At 38.9% G+C, this 19,163-nt stretch overlaps 2 protein-coding genes across 2 annotated transcripts in view; one reads left to right on the top strand and one right to left on the bottom strand.

Moving 5' to 3' along the window:
- Positions 1 to 8,399, top strand: part of rgl2 (ral guanine nucleotide dissociation stimulator-like 2) — a 37,537-nt gene extending 29,138 nt beyond the window's left edge. The window contains exons 13-20 of the mRNA XM_022199601.2: positions 297 to 383; positions 488 to 520; positions 858 to 979; positions 1,534 to 1,620; positions 3,320 to 3,413; positions 3,607 to 3,831; positions 4,062 to 4,176; positions 5,280 to 8,399. Of these exons, the coding sequence (XP_022055293.1) occupies positions 297 to 383; positions 488 to 520; positions 858 to 979; positions 1,534 to 1,620; positions 3,320 to 3,413; positions 3,607 to 3,831; positions 4,062 to 4,176; positions 5,280 to 5,461 (945 nt within the window). The 3' untranslated portion in view covers positions 5,462 to 8,399. The remainder of the gene's footprint in view (positions 1 to 296; positions 384 to 487; positions 521 to 857; positions 980 to 1,533; positions 1,621 to 3,319; positions 3,414 to 3,606; positions 3,832 to 4,061; positions 4,177 to 5,279) is intronic.
- Positions 8,400 to 17,350, bottom strand: dnase2 (deoxyribonuclease II, lysosomal). The gene is made up of 7 exons (XM_022199602.2): positions 16,974 to 17,350; positions 15,668 to 15,765; positions 15,304 to 15,475; positions 14,429 to 14,531; positions 13,452 to 13,616; positions 10,675 to 10,893; positions 8,400 to 10,465 (listed from the first exon to the last, which is right to left on the bottom strand). The coding sequence occupies exons 2-7, from the start codon at positions 15,763 to 15,765 to the stop codon at positions 10,095 to 10,097; spliced, it is 1,128 nt and encodes a 375-aa protein (XP_022055294.1). The 5' UTR covers positions 16,974 to 17,350; the 3' UTR covers positions 8,400 to 10,094.
- Between the last annotated feature and the right edge of the window lie 1,813 nt (positions 17,351 to 19,163).

Raw genomic sequence — 19,163 nt, 5'->3', positions numbered from 1 at the left:
CCCTGCAAAACACGACATTCAAACGCTGATACTGATGTCAGCTGTGCTAAGCAGGGGGGTGTATCAGCGGTTTGATGGAGGGTTGTAAGGGGGATCGACCAGCATGCAGCAGTGTAGTGGAACAGAGAGCTGTCGTCTCCCTGTGTGTGTGATGTGCTGAATCCTGAGCCATCGTGTGAAAAATAGCTGCAGGCGGCTGCTCTGAAATCCCTCACTGTGTGGGCTCCGTACGTTGTGTGAATAGAAACCTCGGGGGAACTGATGAAACGCTCCTTTCTCTTTTTTTTTCTACACAGTCCAATGCCCAGGGCACTGTGCCCTACCTGGGTATCTTCCTCACAGACCTCACCATGCTGGACACGGCGGTCAAAGACAGGCTGGATGTAAGTTGATTTTATCTCTGTGAAGGTGAAATCCGGTCACGTCCCCTGAAAGTTTGTCAGTGTTTTACAATTATCAAGCTGACATCCTGTCACTCCCTTTGCAGAATGGCTACATCAACTTTGACAAAAGGAGAAGGGTGAGTGTTGCAATCCGTTTGAGAGATAAAAGGTTGGACACACCATCTATTTTAATGCTTAAGATACAGGACCTTTTGCGTTATGTGCACTTGGCTGAAGCAGATTTGAACAAAATAAGCTCCACTTCTTGCAGCATTAACTGCAAGTATTAAGGAGTGTGAGTAAGAGAAGTAACACGATATGCGAGGGAAGAAATGATTAAGTTAAGGATGCCTCAAGGTGCTTCTATTACACATGAAAAAGAAAAGCAAAACGCACAGTAATATTAGATCAGCCAACATGGGTGTTGTTTTTTTCATTATGAAACCTTGTGGTGATGTTGCTCTTTGTTAACAGGAATTTGAGGTTTTAGCTCAAATCCGCCTCCTGCAGTCTTCCTGCAAAAACTGTGTTTTCAACACTGATGAGGGCTTCATACAGTGGTATCACAGTGTCCCAACACTAACAGGGGAAGAAAGGTACGTATCTGTGTGTTACTGTTGGAAGTGTTGATTATTTTAAAGAGCCAATATTATGGAAGTTTAAAGGTTGTTTTTGGGGCCTACTAGAATATGTTTAATGTTCAAAAACACATTATTTTTACTCATACTGCAGCACCACTTCTCATTCTCTAAAATGCTCCATTTTAGCTCAGGTTTCTTAAAGGTCCCCCTCCTAAAAAGTCAGGTTTGCTTTGATTGGTCAGCTGGTCTGACATAACCATAATGCAAGGAAGCTTCTCATTCTTCATTTGAGGGCCAACTTGCCATAAGGGAGGCGTTATGGAAATCTGGGACAAAGTAACAGAAGAAAAGCCTAGACTTCTAATGAGGCAGTGTTTTCTGTGGAAAAGAAGAACTCCTTTTGGTGTGGACTTTGAGCTTTGTCAGCTGGCAGACCATTTACATGCACAAACAACCTAAAACACCCTAAAAGAACAGGAAAACCCCAAAAGGCATATCATGGGCTCTTTAATAAAATGTGTAGGTTGGACTTTAAATTTTCAAGTTTTCATGCCAAATGTTTATTTCAGTTACAGACTGTCCAATGAAATCGAAGCACCCGGAGAGCCGAGCCCTCGTGGCCTTACCCCAACAGTCATCATCACACAGTGCCCAGAGTAAGCTATGCAGATCACCCTGACGCTACCACACATATATAACACAGTAAAATATACCACACGTGTAGGATTTTGTTTGGAAGCTTAGTCTGTGGTAAGTTGGGACTCTCCACCAATCAGTCTGGGATCTAAATGCACGACACTGAGACGGGTAGCTAAAAGTGAGCTTGGCATTTACTCGCAGAAAGGCCAGCAGACAAAACAAAGGGATTAAAAGGAGAATCCAGGTAGGCAGGCATTGGTCAAATAATACAGGCGAGGCAAACATTACTAGAATTGCCTGGCAGGCCGTGGCAGTAGCACAAAGATCTGACATGCAGCAAACAGAGCTTTTCATTATGCTTTTGTTTCTTCCTCACAACCAGTAAGGATATCAGAAAGAAATGTGACAAAGAGACCTGAGGACAGAAGACTCAAAGCTGGCAAATGAGAATTCTTTGTTCTGTAGTATTAGTCTCAAGCAACAGCAGTTAATTATAAGCTGCTGCACAGCTGTATTAGCTGTCAAATGCAACCGACACCCACAAAGGTGCAGCATTTATACGTTAAACCACTTCAAAAAGCACTGAAGTAACTGAAAGATCTTCTCTGATGGCTTTCTGGGTAATGGGAGGAGAGACGACATAATGAATCATAAGGTGGCATAATGAAAAGCAACCAAAGTGTGCGTGGTGGACTGGTGGTGGTTTATACAGTAAGAGGCTAATGACAGAGAAGATCATGTGGGAAAGGAGGGGGGATGACTGGTTTAAAATGACAAGAAAGCTACAACAGGCAAAGCAGATAAGCAGCCAGAATGGATGAAATAATGCCACAAAGTGACAGTATAAAACAAAGGCAGGAACATATTTAACTCTTCAAATTTGTGGGAAAAAAAAACTGTTACAAACTAAAGGCATGGACTTTGAAGGTGCTATTAAAATGCATTCTGGCAATTTGGATTTTTAGAACATATATACAAAAGCTAAATTATGCTGACTTGATTTTTTTAGAATTTTCGGTTCTTACATTTTAGCTTCTTTTGTTATGAATTTTGCCTTTCTGTTTTTGCTGTAAGCCTCCATGTTGGCAACTGCAGAGGCCTTCCATTCATTTCATTCTTGTGAACATTTAGTTTGTAGAAGGCCTGCAGGGAGTTCCTTTGAATTTGGTACAATTGCTCACTTGCACTTGGTGATAAACACCAAAAAAAGGCATTAAATTCACACCATTATGTATCAGGATAACATAATGAGGTCCCTTTTCTAGAAGATCAAAAGTCAAGTCTGGCTGGATAAAGTAGAAACTGCAACTTGGATTTTCAGCAGAGGCAAACAACCAAGAGTCCAAAGTTTTAAAGCCTTGAGTGCAAAATCAAATGGCCAAAGTGAATTAGTGATGATAGAAGTTGATCAATAATCATTAGTCTATAGAATAATTGGTCAATTTAGGCATCAGCAATCTTGATAGGTGATCGAAACCATTAATTAGTCTTAAAAAAAAAGCATCTTTCTTGTTTCTCAAATGTCTTTGTAAAGTGAGTATGTTCACATTTTGGACAGCTGACTGGACGATACAAGACATTTGAAGTAGGTATCTTGCATTCCAAGAAAATGTGATAAAATTTGTAACTTACCAGAGTGAATTAATTGTGATAATTTAAGAAGAAACCACTCATAATCTGCTGCCCTGATGTGAATGTGTTTTCATCTGTCAACAGTCTGAGTACCTCCCGGACCAGCCTGGCAGGTGACAGCGACAGCCTCTTTGACTTCCAATCTCCGGTCAACAACCTGCTCTCAAAACTCACAAAGGTAAATCAGTGTTACTTTTTGTGACTGTAGGTCAAGTTTGCATTTATATGAGCTCATTTCACACATGATGTATGCAGAGATGACTTTTGTTGGCTTATTTCCAGAACAGTGCTGTATTTTTCTTGGCCATTTTTTCAGAAAGAATCTTTTTTCGGGGTTATCATCTTTATGATTACTGTTATTTTTGTTGCAGCACATGAGATCTCCATCTGTGTCCTGTCTGGATGTCGACACGTCTCCTCCCACCAACGACTCCACCTCCGCCACGCTGACTCCCACCACTCCCACAAAGTCGCACCGCCGCTCGGCCTCCTGCGGCAACAACCCCACCAGTAACACGCAAGGGTCAGGGCCCGACATGCGGATCATCAGGATACGGATGGACCTGCACGATGGGAACCTGTATCGCAGCATACTGGTACAAACCCACAACATTTGACTTCATTTCACAGCAGCAGAGAGACAGCAGCAAAGCCTCTGTCACTAATTATCTGCACCCATGCCACACTTACAGCTTGTCTTCCTATCTGCAAGGATCCCATAATGATAGTCATCAGAATCAGATCCTCAGGATACAGTGGACTCGGTATATCATTAGTGCAAATCAAGCTGTCCTTTTGTCATTGTTATTCCTTTATCTCCCCTCAGGTTACAAGCAATGACAAGACCCCCACTGTGATCAGCTCTGCCTTAGAAAAGCACAATCAGGACCCCAAACAGGTGTCCAGATATGAGCTGATCCAACTTCTGCCTGAAGGAAAAGGTAAAAACGAATCCACTCGACCCACAATAACAGCATCTGCTGGAAACTGAATTGTGACTCTGTACCTCTGGAGCAGTTTTATCTGTGGTGTGTTATCTTGTTTGAATGGAGACAGCATTGTCCTCTGCTTGAGATTTGGATCTTGACTGCGGCACAGAATATCCTTTTAAAATTGTGGTTAACATCGGTTTTTGGTGCAGCACAGTCAAACGGGGAGAAAATGATTATCTTTGCTAATAAGGTAATAGTTTTGATTTGTCAGTTAGCAGAATATCAGGGATACGGCATTGTTTTTTCTTAAGAAGTAGCATTTTAATTATGCTCTCACCAAATTTTAAAAAATGACACATAATCAACAGTTTATGCACGCTGAGTTTTGGAAGTTTCATCATTAATGAATCATTCAGGATCTGCTGGTAACATCTTGGTGCTTATAATGGATGTTTGTGTGGCCAGCTTTGTGCAATATTTATGATGATAAAAAGGTGTACAGCTTTTTTTTGGAATTCCTTTTAAACTAACTTGGACTAAAGTTGATTAATGCACAACAACAATAGAGAGAAAAACACACTATTACCACTACTTTCACATTTTCCAGGTCAGAACCTTTTTAACAGAGCAAAAGCTTAGCTTAATTTGTGCAGATTTTCTTTCCAGCAGCTCAGCTGGATACGTCTTCACTGCTATTTACAGAGTAAGAAGCAAAGCTGCTGCTTTAACTAGTTGGAGGTGACTTTTTGTTTTAAGCCAAAAAGGAGGGAGATACTCGAGTCAAGCCGAGAGAAAATATGCACATGATTGAGGGTGTGTTAAAGAATCTGCTGCTAACCTCTTGGTGCCTGATACTGCAGGACTCCAGTCCAGACCTCAGCATGTCAGAGCATTTAATCTTGGGGTGAATCGGGATATCTTCTGTCCAATCCGGAAAAACAAGAAAAGCTATGTTTCAGCAAATCACCACAGCTTTCTATTCTAAAAATCAAATGCAGTGAAGATGACAGACTGATCTTATCTTGTCAGTACTTCACAGTCCTGTTATGAGTGCAGCAGCTTTGGAGGCACTCTGTTAAATTGTGATGTGTCCATTTGTTTTTCACTCGTAGAACTGGTCATCCCTGCGACAGGAAACGTCTTCTACGCCATGACGTCATCCAGTGTTGACTTCCTGCTGAGGAGGAAAGGCGGGAACTCTCCCTTTGGCTCGCAGCCGATCAGCACAGAGACGAGTGCAACTTTTCCTCGAATCAAGGCCAAGGGGAGGAGACTGGTCAGGACTCTGTTTTGACATCAGCTCTAACCGCTGTGACAGATTTGTTTTTTTCACAGTTCCAACATGAACAATAAATGTGGCCTTCTCTGTGCAAAACAAAAATCTACACATGCCTTTCTCTCCTGTGCTCCTACCAAGTTCGTTCTACTGAAACACAAAAAACAAGCCTGCCTGCGTTTTAATCAACGGCTCCATACAGCAAGGCGTGGCAGACACTTCAGACCTCCGGCTCCTGTGTTCACCATCTGCTGCTGAAGATCAGCGTTGGTGCTCTTCTTTCCCAACAGTATGCATTACTAATTCTAACCCGGAGGAAGAGCAATGGAAGCCTTAAACTGAGTGCTTTCGGTGCTGGCTCTCGAGTCCCTGTCAGGTAGCACTTGATGCTTTTTTTCCCAACTCAACAAAGAAGATCTGTTTTAATTACCGAAAACACCAAGAAATTCCTTGTTGCTGTGTGCCTCAGCTGTGACTGACATTTCCAAACGTAAAAAAGAAGATTCATTTAGTCAGAACGTGCTTCTGCGATCACACCTGAGATGCCGTCGAAGGATTTAGGACTGCGAATGCACAGAGCCTGTCAGACCTGGATGTCAGGAGTAGAGGGTAAAAGATGGTAAAAGTGCATCATTGTAGCAAAACACTGGAGAAATATATATGTTTTGTATATATTTATATATTTTGTACATCTGTATGATGTCAGCATTGTGTTTACACTGGCAAGGAGCTCGAGGTCCATGTGTGATAATTGATACATCAAGAAATATCCATCAAATACCTGCACAACTTCCACTTTAAACAGGCCAGCGCATGTGCACAGACATTTTAGCTTTGACTCAGGCAGAAATTCATTTCAGCACAAACTTAAAGCTGCATTAATCAATATTTTATATCAAACGGGCATCACATGTCTATTTGTATTTCCTGATTCCCAAGCTAAAATGTTTCTAAAAGCTTTCAACATTTTTCAAGGTTAATATTAATAACATTCTCCTAAGACATTCTAAAAACGCTTAATAACACTGTTAGACCATTTTACCTGAAGATTCTTTAAATATTTTCCAAATGTTGCATCGAAAATGTTCTTGCTTTATCATGTAACACAATCTGTGACACCTCTGTATGCTGCAGGTAAAATGTTATGTTTTAGTTAACTATGAAGCTGATGGGAACAGTATTTAATATTATCCTTACAATGTTCCCTGAACATTTGATTAAAATGGTTTCTTTATAACTTTATTAGAACTTTTAGGTAATGTTAGCCACTGTTGTAAAATATTCCCTGCTAGGTGGGTCTGTAGCTTTTGGTTTATTGGTCTGAAAATAGAATTTCTCAACACTTTGTTCAACACCAGTGTAAACTTACACAGCAGCAGGTGGAAGATAGAAGCTCCTCGCCGGAGCTGCTACGGACCAAATTTAAACTGAAAATGAAAGCAGTATGTTCTAATTTTAATTTCTAAATAAATGTGTACACTGGTCAGCCACAGCATCAAGACCACTAACAGATGATATACAAACAAATATATATAAATAACACTGATCATTTCAACTAGACTCAACTAAATCTTCTCATTGCACTCCACCACACTGCACAAACTGCCCAGAAACAGCTCGAGGAACATGACAAAGAGCCCAAGCTATTGGCCCAGCTTCCAAACTCTTTAGATCCCAATCAGAGTAAACATCCATGATATGCACCACAGCAAGCCTGATCCATGGAGGCTTCACACCACAACCCTCAGGATCCGCTGCCGGTGTCTTGGTACCACCTGGACACCACCAGAGGACCCGACGCCATGCTCCAACAAGTCAGAGCTGTTGTAGTAGCATGAGGATAACCTACACAATAATAGACCGGTGTTTTTAATGTTGTGGCTGTTCTGTGTCCGTTCCTCAATTTTAGGCCAATGAAATGTCCCTTTGTAGTTTCTCTTGAACCTAGTGAACTAAAATGTGATTATTGCAGCTTTAAACAATTTTGAACACTCTCAAAATGAATGGCTTTGCTTTATTTTATTACTGCTGAACCAAAAAAAAATGCAAGAAAACAAAAAAGAAAGAAAAATACACCACTTTTTTTATTAGGTTTTTAAGGTCTTGTTAATTTATGCAGACTTTCAGGCGGCCCAGCTGTTTACACAGAGTGCAAATCCTCAGTTCCAACTTCAAGTTTTAAATTAACACGTGCAACTTCTTTGGTTTAGGTTTCAAAACATACAACCTCTTTGAAATAAGCCTTGTCACAGCTGTGTCTCACACTCCCTGCTCAGTGCTGGTGAGGCCGCTTTAACGGCCGAGGCACGAGCAAGAAAAAAAAAAAGAAGCTTGACTAGGGAGAGGATTCTGGGTAATATTAGATGACGTGTGCTAGCATAATGCTGTGCTACTGATTGATTTAGTGCCTTTCTCTACTGGGTGCTTACCTTTCTCATGTCTGCATTAGAATGTATACATGGAGGAAATGCAGCCACCTCCACTGCTGTGTAGATTCACATCAAAGTTATTTATGCACTACATACAGGATGTCCTATTTTTGTGGTAATAAATTTACTTTTATATCAATTCCATTGCTTTTGGCTGGTGTGCTGTGACATATTCCACATTCGATACACACATGCTGCTGAGTAACCTACACACAAAAAGAAATTAAAGCATTTCTACATGTCAAAATTCTGACATTTCTATTTTTCTCGTGAGAAGGTAAACACAGCAAGGTGAAGAAATACTGTTTCAGTCTTTTTATATTCAGATTCAAGACAGCCAGCATCTTTATCTTCAAGCAAAATCAAAGTCAGAATGAATGCATGCATGTGGAAATGTGACACACGTATAAAACCTGAAGCACAAAACTAAAAAAAGATGCCATAAAAGCCCATCAGAGGTGTGCAGACACTCATACGGTTAATAGCACAAACATTCACCAAGTATTAAAGCCTTCCTCACACTTGAATGTTGTCAGTGTCTTTAATTGATCCTCAGTGAAGCATGTCACATAGTGCAATTTCTCCCACACTGTTCTATTTTCAGACATTTTCAACCAGCAAAGCTCCACACTTTCCCTGAGAACAAACCCACAAGCCGGCTAAACAGATAAAACAAGAGAAGCAGAGCTCATCCAGTTCAGTTAAAACAGCACCCAGTGGCTATAAAGACACTTCAGCTAACACTTCTCTTCTAAGTGGCCCCTTTAAGGTTTTTGTGCTTTTCAAAATGAACACCACTTTCTCCCATAATCCAATCCTTCCCATCAGATTTGACTACTTGGCTCCTAAAGCACTATTCTGTTTGCATTTAAAGTAAAGAGGAGAATGAAGCAGCAATTGATAACTGCCAAAATTCATACAGCAAGCAAAAGAACAAAGCAATGTCTTTAATCAGCTTTGTGCTGGGAGTGATAGCATCCTTATTTCCTACTACAGCTGGATCAGATTGAATTGTTTTAATTAGATGTGTTTCATTGGTTAGCAGTGGGTGAAGCTTAGCTATGAACATGAGTCCAAAAAATGTATTCAAAGCTGATAATAGTTGTTTGGATCAATTTTGACATAAAAATAAATAAAGAACACCCACGCAGTCATAAAAAAGCAGATCAGAGTTCAAATCTTAAAAAGATTTTTTGATTTTTTTTTTTCACTTTACTGTTGCCAATATATTTTGTAGGCTTTAATGCAACCTAGCAACATTTTTAAAGGGTTCCTGTGGAGATTTGCAGTGAACAAAGTTTCTGTTTAGACTCCTGTTACTCACCACAATGTATCATGTGCATCCTTGAGGTTGACAAATGTGCTGAATGCATTTCCTTCCTCATAAGTCAGTGCCAACTCTGCTTGTTTAAATGTTTGAAATCTGCATTCTGCCTCCATGATGTCAACTAGCTCGTGATCTTCTTCTGTATGTCCATTGTTGTGTTTCTCTGCACATTACTGCCACCTGTTGATCACCTGTCACCCAACTGTAAGCGTGCACCTTTAAACACAGGTCCAAGGGCAGACAAGCAGGGATGCACACTGAGAAACTGTTCTACAGCATTAAAGATGGAGAAAAGTTGCTGATATTTAGCTAGTTTGCATATTTTGATAAGTAGCATTCACTGTCATTTTGCACCCTCTGCCCTCTTTCTCCCATTCTGTGCATGAGCACAAAATTACACAGTACAAGCCACTTTGTTTTGCATTTACAGAGCCTGCGCTGTGAACAAAGACTAGAGATTTTTGCAGTGCACGCACAAAGCACACAGCGAGCAGAGATGATCACTGGATTTAGTATCGCTGACTTCACCTTTAAGTCATCAAACACCAATCTCTAACAAACAGTGCAGCGATTTTTGCATAGTGGGGAAGGTGATGTATTCAGCTGATTGTAGTATGAAACCTCAATACTGTGTTTTCTACACATCCATGCCAAAAACTCCTCAGGAAATCTTCAAGGAAATGATTATGATGTGTAAGAACTATTCCAAAAGCACACATTTGTAGAAAAGAATAATAAACATGAGTAGTTTCAATCAGATTTCACCAGATAATAAAAGACACATATATTAATACTATACTAAAAATGTTAAAACATTTCAATAAAAACCCATCTGATTGATTGCACTGTGATCCAGCTATCAAGTCCAGTTCGTCCATCAGCCTCCTGCAGGGTGTTAACACTGGATCGTTCCTCCTCCACAAGCCTCACACTCCATTGCTGCCGCCCGGTAAGCCTTCCATACCACCGGGTCCTGCAGACACACTGTGCCTCCACCCCGCTTTTCCTCCGCCTCGTTCCGGTTTATGTCCCCAACACACACCCAGCCTCCTCCTGACCCCTGCACGGCCGCCTTAGGACTGACCGCCCACTTGGAGTGGTCCTGGCTGGTCTTGAAGGTGAACGTCTGCCCCGGGTGGATGAGCGTGATGTCCAGGACTTTCCATCCCTGTGAGCAGTCGGAGGGGAGGATGCCTCTGGAGCGAATCCAGAACTGAACCAGGAGGTCTGATTGGAGGGTGGGGGCCACCCATGAGTGGTACAGGTCTGATGAAGCAGAGAGAGGACAGATGAAGTCATGTTTTTGTTATTTTACTGCCTGTAAACCGGTAAGTAATTAGATTTCAGAGCCACATAGGAAGCAGGGAAAGTAATTAAAGCTAACAGATGCTCACAGTGGACATGTGATAGCGGCACAGAAACTGAATGTCAAGCTGAAACGACATCAACAAACTTTTACATCTCCAAAGTTGTACCATTGTCAAAAGAGGATCCTTTGGCGAAGCTGATGAAGTTGGTGCCTTCCTTTGAGGTCAGTGTCACACTGCGATTGGACACAGGCTTGACATGTGGGTAGATTTGACCGGACAGATGTTTTTTCTTACACACAGCAGCCAGCGCAGGCACCAGGGAGGTCAAGGACTCTGGGACATCGCAGTCATACACATTAGGCTGATTGATCTGCAGCTGCTCTCCTGTTGCACAAAACAGATCAGATCTAAGCCAAATGCTGCAAACGGAACTCCAGTGCTTGAAAAGTCTCTTTGTATTTACAGTAACTCACTAAAAAATAGTAAAAGTGCTGGAAATTACAATTAATGAAAACTTCATGTTACCAGATAAGTTAATACTGAATTTCCCTTCGGGGATGAATAAAGTGATTCTATTCTATTCTAATAAATAACTTCAACAGCCTCTAGACACAAAAGTGGATCTCAAATAGTTAATCCCGAAGAAAAATAAATGAGAACAAGGTTACTTGTTGTTAGTATGGAAAATATGGAAACAGTCAACTACAATAGGTATTTTATTTACTTATAGTCTTTAATATAAAACTGAGGAAAGCGCAGGAGAAACTGCTCTACTGATAGCAATGTCTGTCAGTCAGCCACTCATTCCAGACTGAAATATTTCAATAATTATTATATATTGCATTGAAAGAGGCATATTCAGAGCTCTCAGAGGATTATGATGGAATTTGAGGGACATTTACACTAAAAAAATCAATACAGAAGATAGCGAGTGGGGATAGTAAAATTAAGAGACATAAACTCAGATATATACTACAGACAAAAAACTCCTTGAGATAAAAGTCACAAATTCATGACAAAAGAAACTCCAATGCCACCTGGCTTCACTTTCCAAGGTTGGATCAATCTCACCGTATTACAGATGCATCCGGTAAACAAGAAAAGCTGCAGCAACACCACACAACACGGCTGCTTCAAGTAAGTTTACCTTTAGCGAAATTAATGATATTGTCATTTATGATAAATTTAAAGAATAAAGCTTGTCAAGATAATCAGCTTACAGATTCTGGCAGGGGATTGTAATGTTCAGCTTTCTTGCAACTTTATAGTTTCTTTATCATCTCAGAGAATATTCAAGATTTTTCTTCTAAATGTACAAACGTAATCTCATACAATTTCCAAAACGTTACTTTTTTAATTGTGTTTGTGTTTTGCAGAGGATTAATCCTGCTGACTTTGGTTATTCTCTAATCTTTCTTCTAGCACCACCATGAGGGTTGACATTTAGAGTTTTTGGTTGTGAGTGAAATGTCTTGATATCATGGATTGCCAATAAATTTTTGGTGCAGACATTCATGATGCTCTCATAAGGAATTGTTGTAACTCTGGTGGTCCTCTAACACAACTTTGTTTTGCACCATCATCAGGTCAGAATATTAATTTGTCATTTACTTAAATTTATGACCAAATTGCTAAAAAAAAAAAAAAAAAAAAAAAACTAATGACATTCCCATGAGCCTCGGCCAAACTTAATTTGTGTTTGCTGCTAATTAGTAAATACTGGCATCCTAACTCACTTAATTAAGACCAGCATGTTCATGTGGTCACTGTGAACATTTTCATGCTCATAAATATTTCTGACAGCGTATTAGTCTTCACATACAAAGCGGACATGTAGTGTTTATGCTGTTAAAGCAAAACTTACAGCTATGTCAAATCTAATTAATTTGCAGATTAACGGTGGCAGGTGCTTGAAAATGAAACGTGACGAAGCTGTGATCCCCTTCTAACATTTCACCAAACACTCGATGCGCTGCGTGTCCCCGTGCCCCTGGACACCGTCCCGCTCTCAACGTCTCAACCGGAGAGACGAGGATGTGATGAAGCAAATCCCTGCCGCAGTGAGAGGGCCAGTATCTCTATGGTTACATACCTCAGTCTAATTACATTACCCCAGGCACTGCCATAGCAACTGTGCCAACTGCTGGGTCTGCCAGGGAACTGCAGAGGGAGCCGGGTGACACGGTGATGACACCTGTTTACGCTGATTATCTTGGTTGTTGTGTCAATACCTGACTGGATTATTAAGTAGTGGGTGATGACAGTACAGTAAATCCTTTTTTCGAAATGAAACAGCTATTCTGAGAAATACTAATAAACACCTACACTGACATACAACTAGTGATAAAAAAAATGTTCACTGTTATCGTCTGACAAAGGCAGAAATCAGCAGCATTTTTATACTGAAGTTGAGAATAGTGAATATTAAGTGCTCCACAAAATCTTAGATGTTTTCCATTTCTTGAGTAAAAAAAAAACACTAATGTCTATTGTTTCAGAATAACTATCATTTGTTTCAGACTCCATTAAATCCATTATATACAGTAATAGGTTTTAGAGAATTATCTTAACTGAAAACCATCATTGTGTTGGCATGGGTTTACAGACAGAAAATTTAAATATAAAAGACAAGAACATATACAAACCAAGATATCTGGTAATTCCTATTCACAATTTTTTAGACTTTGACGCCAAAATATAATTTTAGAAGATGGATCAGCTGGATGTTTTGATACTCCGGCCAATAAATGAGCTTCTTTTCTAATAATCTAGATAGGACTTGAAAGTATACTTAGTCGGACAGAAGACAGAATATGAATCGTCGCTTGCTGTCTGCAATCTAATGCCATCATCCATTTAAACATCCTCATTAAGTGCTAACTGCCTTTTTTAGAACAACTCTGCCTTTGCTGAGAGGCCACATGGCTCGACTCCAGTCTTACCAATGGTCTGGAAACGGTCGAGCGGGTACGTAACGCAGATGAAGTTTTGCCCGTTATTCATACCACTGTCGGGGTAATAATACTGCCCCTCCTGTTGCACAGGGGGGAAGTGAGGGGTGCTGTGGACCAACCAGAAGCCCTGATTTTTATCCAGAAGCACGACACCTGAGAAGCAGAGGTAATAAAATGGTCAGTGGAAAAAGTATCAAGGTTCCCTCAGATTATTAGTGTGGACATTAAAAACAAAACAAGTGTGCTCATTCATTTCTAAACAATAAAGGAGATTAAATGCATGTTAATCTGCTAAAATGCACAACGGCTGTGACAGGGAAAAATTACAATCAAGACATTGAAAAAGAAAACACGCAGAAGAGCCTGTAGACATTTTAGAAACTGAGAAGCTACAGTCTAGTGTGGCTTTATAAAAAGTAAAAGTAATTCAATATCAGAAAGCAATGTTTGGCAAGATTTGACACTATCTTCTACCACCGTCTTTGATTTTCATTATAGAATTATATACTTTGTAAAATATTTATGTTAAAATCTGTTTGTACGTTTAAAAGTTTGCTACATTTTTATTCCCTCACTACAACTGTTAAGCAATAAACTTAACCCTAACAGAAATACAACTTTTAATATGAGGACTTCACCTTTTTTGTAAACACAAATAGTCCTCTCAAGTAATACTGACTTTCTCTTATTTTTAAACAACCCTTGGATACATTCAGGTAGTAATTTGTCTTCCTTCCTTTGAATTCTACCGTGGCTCTCTTCCAAAAAACAAAACCTGGATTTACAAGTCAGTGAGTCTAAGCCAACAACATAAGGTTGATTTAAGAGGGGGAAAAAACCCAGATTTAATTTTACACATTTTTGCGACAGGTACACATGATGCACTTCACCATATCTGCAGGTTCTGAGTATTAAATCAAATCTTTCGCAGGCCATCTGGGCTGCAGGAGGCCTGGACTGCTTACCTTTTGTGTGCCCCCCTCCGTTTCCACTGTTGTCAGCCCATCTGTCGTCGAAGTCTTGAGATGGTTTCTGGTCATTGTAAAGGATGTATGCTAAGTCTGTGCCCTGTAAAAAGAACAAATTTTTTTTTTTTCTTTTCATGTACATGGACACACTAAAAAAAAAACAGAACTTAAAAGCAACATAAAGCAGCAGAAGCTAGATAACTTAAACAGTCATCTGTGTGCTTTGTATGATCAACAGGTTCCCCTCAGCTGCAGTGACATAAACACACCAATTGTGTAAAAATGCACATGTAAATTTTCACTTCTCTTTATAGTTTCTTTTTCTCATCCAAAATGTCTACTGGCTATAGCACTGCATTTAGTAAGTGTCATAAGTTTAAGTGGTGACAGCAGCGAAAAGCAGAAGTGGGGACAAATGATTTTAGGAAGCTTGAGTTGAACGTGAACTTTCTATTTAACCTACAGGTGTTGCTTCAGTAAAACACAGTTTCCTAACAGTTTCAGTACACAAAAGGTTAAATCAATTTTAAAAACAATTATTTTAGGGGGAGATCAGATATGATTTTTGATTTCAAACAAACAATCAACAAGATAAAGCGATAACTTTAAAGGATGATGGCAAATAAAAAGTGTAGTCGTGGTTGTCCTAAAAGGTAAGAGACAAGCTTTTGCAGTTTCACATTACAACTTATGATAAAAACATGAATAACAAGTTAATGAAAGCTGTTTCATAATCACATCTGGCAGAATGCTGACTTGAACTGGTGTGGCTTCCAAAAACACGAAGTAAAACTCTGGATAAAACAAAACTGAGTATTTTGAGAGTTAGTATTTAGTTCTATTTCCATTGCAGACAAAAAGAAGTAGCAGACCTTTTTCTGTGTGTACAGCTGTCCGACCGTCCTACCCAGGGCTCCCGTAGTCTCGTTCACCGTCCCTTTCCCATCAGTCCATCCTTCACTGCCTTTTTCCAGCAATAAATACCTCTCACCCTCTATGGGAGATTTTCTGCCATGTTCTTTCGGAAGCTTGTAAATATAGAACCTAACTCGGAGAAAGACAAAGAGAGAAGGCTGTAGAGTGTAAATGCAATAATTTCTTACATTGTTGGATGGTAAGATATGGTTAACTGTTATTAAAAACACTGTTTCAGCTGCCAAGAGCTTGTGGCATCTAATTCAGTTAAACAAACTTAAAAGTATATTTGTAAATGTGAGACTGTTATCAATAAATTACCAATCAACAGCTTCTCCTTGATCATTATAGCAGCTGATTGGTGAGGTTTCGCCCCCTAGTGGCACATAGAGGAACAGCAGGGACAGGAGCAGAGGCATCTAAAAGCAACAGATTTATATTAAATAATTAAAGTTAGAAGGGCTTTCAAGATGTTAGTACAATTAAAAATGAGTTAACTAGGGGGTATTTCTGTTGCTTTTTGAAAGAATAATGATCCCTGTCTAAATTATCTGAATGAGTTCTAACATACGTGGATTAAGAGGAAGTGCCAAAACAGCAGTGTAGAAATGCATTGACACAAGAACAGTAAAAGTTCAGTATTTCAGTTTTTCTTGAGTTGAGGTACAATAGTATTAAATGTGAGAAGACACCCAGTAAATGTGCTTTACAAAAGAGCTATTTATGCACAGTGTACCATGATAGAAACATTTACTGTATGGGTAGTGGGAACTGACAACGATTTTTACTGTTAATTGATCTTTCAATTACTTTCTCGGAAAACTGATTCATTGTTTGGTCTATAAAATGTCAGGAAGTGGTGACAAATATTTCCTAAAGCCTGCGATAGCATCCTTAAATGTCCTGTCTTGTCCACAAATCAAAGATAGGTAGTTTAGTGTCATTGAAGAGGAAATAAATCAGAAAATATTCATATTTAAGGAGCTAAAGTCAGACATTTTCTACTTTTTGTTTCTAAAAATGTACTCAAACCGATTAAAAATTTTGTGATTAATTTATAGTTGATGTCTAATTAATTCATCTTTGTAGCCTTAATGACAAACCATCATCTTACTGCTGCCATTGTTAAATCTACAATCTGTGAATTCACAAAGTGGATGCTCCACATAATGGAGTAAAATCTAATATGTTCCTCTTAAAAGTAACTTCAGTTTTGTGAAAGTGTCAAGTAATATTTAAAGGAAAAAATACACTTAAAATAGTTTGAAACTGTACTTCGACTTTCACTTAATAACCTATATATTGCAAACTGTAGTATTAATAACGGGCTATTTGAGATTTCTATTTTACAAACTGAATTGAGGAGCAGCATCTTGTGACTTCTTTGAAAATAACTGATACGAAACTTGCCCGTTGAATACTAAAGCTCCAGCCTATAAAGTTCTGTATAAAAATAGAGACTGATACAATTCATCCCATATAAAAACAAAATTACCTCGCTTAGAAGCTACATTTGGATTTTACAATATAAACCCCAGCAGATTGGGCTTGTGAGCATAGTACAATTAAAAAATATTATTTAGTCACTGAAGCGCCAGTTAAGTTACAATAAATCGCGTATTCTCACCTCTAACTGAGAGTGTTCATCCCCGTTTAAGTCCTTAATAGAGTCTTGCTAAGTCATGAGCATGAACTTCTACTGTCCTGTCCAAGTTTCGTCTTCACCTACTTCCTTGTTTTGGTCTGAGCTGAAAACACAAGGATGAGACTCTGACGTCTTACAACTGCAGACTACCGCGAAAAGAAAGCTAACGACGGCTGTCAGTAGCTTACAGAAAAAAAATATCTTAAATAAAAATAAAGCACTTTAAATACACACTGGGCCGTTGTAACGGTTAACAGTTCCATTTTTTACTGTCTAAAACTGTTGCGCCTTCCTCTTATCCTTTTCTAACAGCCCTTGGCTTCAGTCAAGTGGTCGGTGACGTCAGCCAGGGGGCGGGGCTAACCAGAAACGAAAGCATTATATTATATTATATTATATTATATTAAAAATATTTTAATTTTGAAGTTTTGCCACACTAATCTATGCATTTATCTATGTAATTTTGTGGTTATGGTAGACTTTGCATAATTCATTTCATTATATGATTATGCGTTTTATTATATTATTAGCATTATAGTAATATCTAACTAACTTTTTTTTACAAGTCATTTGGCTAAGACCCCTTTTGGTTCCTACCTGTCACTGTGGGTCAGATGTGAGTGTGACAGAGCTGGAACAATAGATAGATAGATAGATAGATAGATAGATAGATAGATAGATAGATAGATAGATAGATAGATAGATAGATAGATAGATAGATAGATAGATAGATAGATTAAACCTTTATTAATCCCACAGCGAGGAAATTACCATTGTACAGCAGCAATAGGACATTGAATAAGAGAGAGATTGCAGTACACAGAAAGCACACAGTGCATATATATATATATATATATATATATATATATAAATATGAAAATTTTCTTCAGAAGAAGAAAAGCTAAGAAACAGTATATACAGCAAGATATATATATATATATATATAAAACCAAAATCTGGGGCACAGTTTACATTAAAGTTACTGAATTTAAACACAAAAGGGTACATTTTATTATTATCATTATCTTCCTCCCTTAAATAAGATTTTGCACTGATTTTATCCTTCACATCTTAACAGAGTGGAGCAACCACTTTTGAAGTTCTATAACAGTGAGAGAGTAAATCTCCACAGAGCTGTTTGTGTGCGATTTTAACTACATGTTTTACAGACTTTGACCTATGTTTGAGTCGAGAACCTAAACACCATCCTGGAAGGATCTGTAAATCAGTCAATAAATATAAATCATAACTGCAAACATTTTCCATATCTGTTCTTTGAGAAGTGGCCTGTAATCTGCCTGAGCAGGAACAAATAGATACATCAGTACATTGGCCTTTGAGCAAACACTTCACTTACTCACTTCCATTTTAAATGTGGATCTGGTTAGATGGCATGCTGCTGATTCTTCCTGTTTAAGTCTTTCACAACCTTCTTTTTTTTGTTATGTGCTTTCTTCTTCTGCTCCTCCTATAAACACTGTTAGTCAGAGTGCTGCTACCAAACATCACAAAATTCTCCTCTGTTTAAGGAAGTGACACGGCATCCTCTATCACCTCTAACCTCCCACACATGGACCCACCAGGACTTCCTCAGAAAGGTTTCCTCTGAGCTGAGTGGACTAAACTCACCCCAGAAGAGGTCACAGGTTTCCATGAGGGGCCCTGAGTGGCCTTGATTATTTCCTGCAGCATTTGGATCATCGGGTCATGGGCTGCGCTGAGTGACAGTCATGTTCTACTTAGCAGCAAATGCTGTAAATTAGAGTTATTTTCACTAACTTCACAGTTACTGCCAGGTTTACATGTAAAGCTTGTTTGATTCCTGTTATTCATTACAAATAAAAACATATTACAAAAGATTTACATTTTCAAAAGTAGATTTTGCAGTCACTGATTATGACCTCTAACCGATAAAACCCTATTTTTTAAAAGATTATATTACAAAAACACTGCATGCCTACAGTATGGTGTTCAATGAGTATCTATTGTTTGTCTTTAAATGATTGACTTACAATAAAAAAGACTTGGTAAGTAAACGAAAATTGCGGAACTCTGAGATAACGCCTGTTTTCAGTCTATTCATTCTGTAAAAAATTAACACCTTTATCTTTGCCATGTTCGTTCACTAAACAGAACATCACACGCTTATCGATTACTATGTAAAAGTTTCAT

The sequence above is a fragment of the Acanthochromis polyacanthus genome, chromosome 12, assembly GCF_021347895.1.
Source record: "Acanthochromis polyacanthus isolate Apoly-LR-REF ecotype Palm Island chromosome 12, KAUST_Apoly_ChrSc, whole genome shotgun sequence".
In the NCBI taxonomy this organism is placed as follows: domain Eukaryota; kingdom Metazoa; phylum Chordata; class Actinopteri; family Pomacentridae; genus Acanthochromis; species Acanthochromis polyacanthus.
This window is presented reverse-complemented; position numbering and strand designations above follow the sequence as displayed.

What these genes read in the sequence shown, in the direction of transcription:
- dnase2 (XM_022199602.2), bottom strand. Translation starts at nt 15,765, where the DNA reads ATGCCTCTGCTCCTGTCCCTGCTGTTCCTCTATGTGCCACTAGGGGGC. An exon ending in CGGAGGGGGGCACACAAAAG is followed by an intron (nt 13,617 to 14,428) that starts GTAAGCAGTCCA and finishes TCTGCTTCTCAG; the next exon opens with GTGTCGTGCTTCTGGATAAA. An exon ending in CGACCGTTTCCAGACCATTG is followed by an intron (nt 10,894 to 13,451) that starts GTAAGACTGGAG and finishes TTTGTGCAACAG; the next exon opens with GAGAGCAGCTGCAGATCAAT.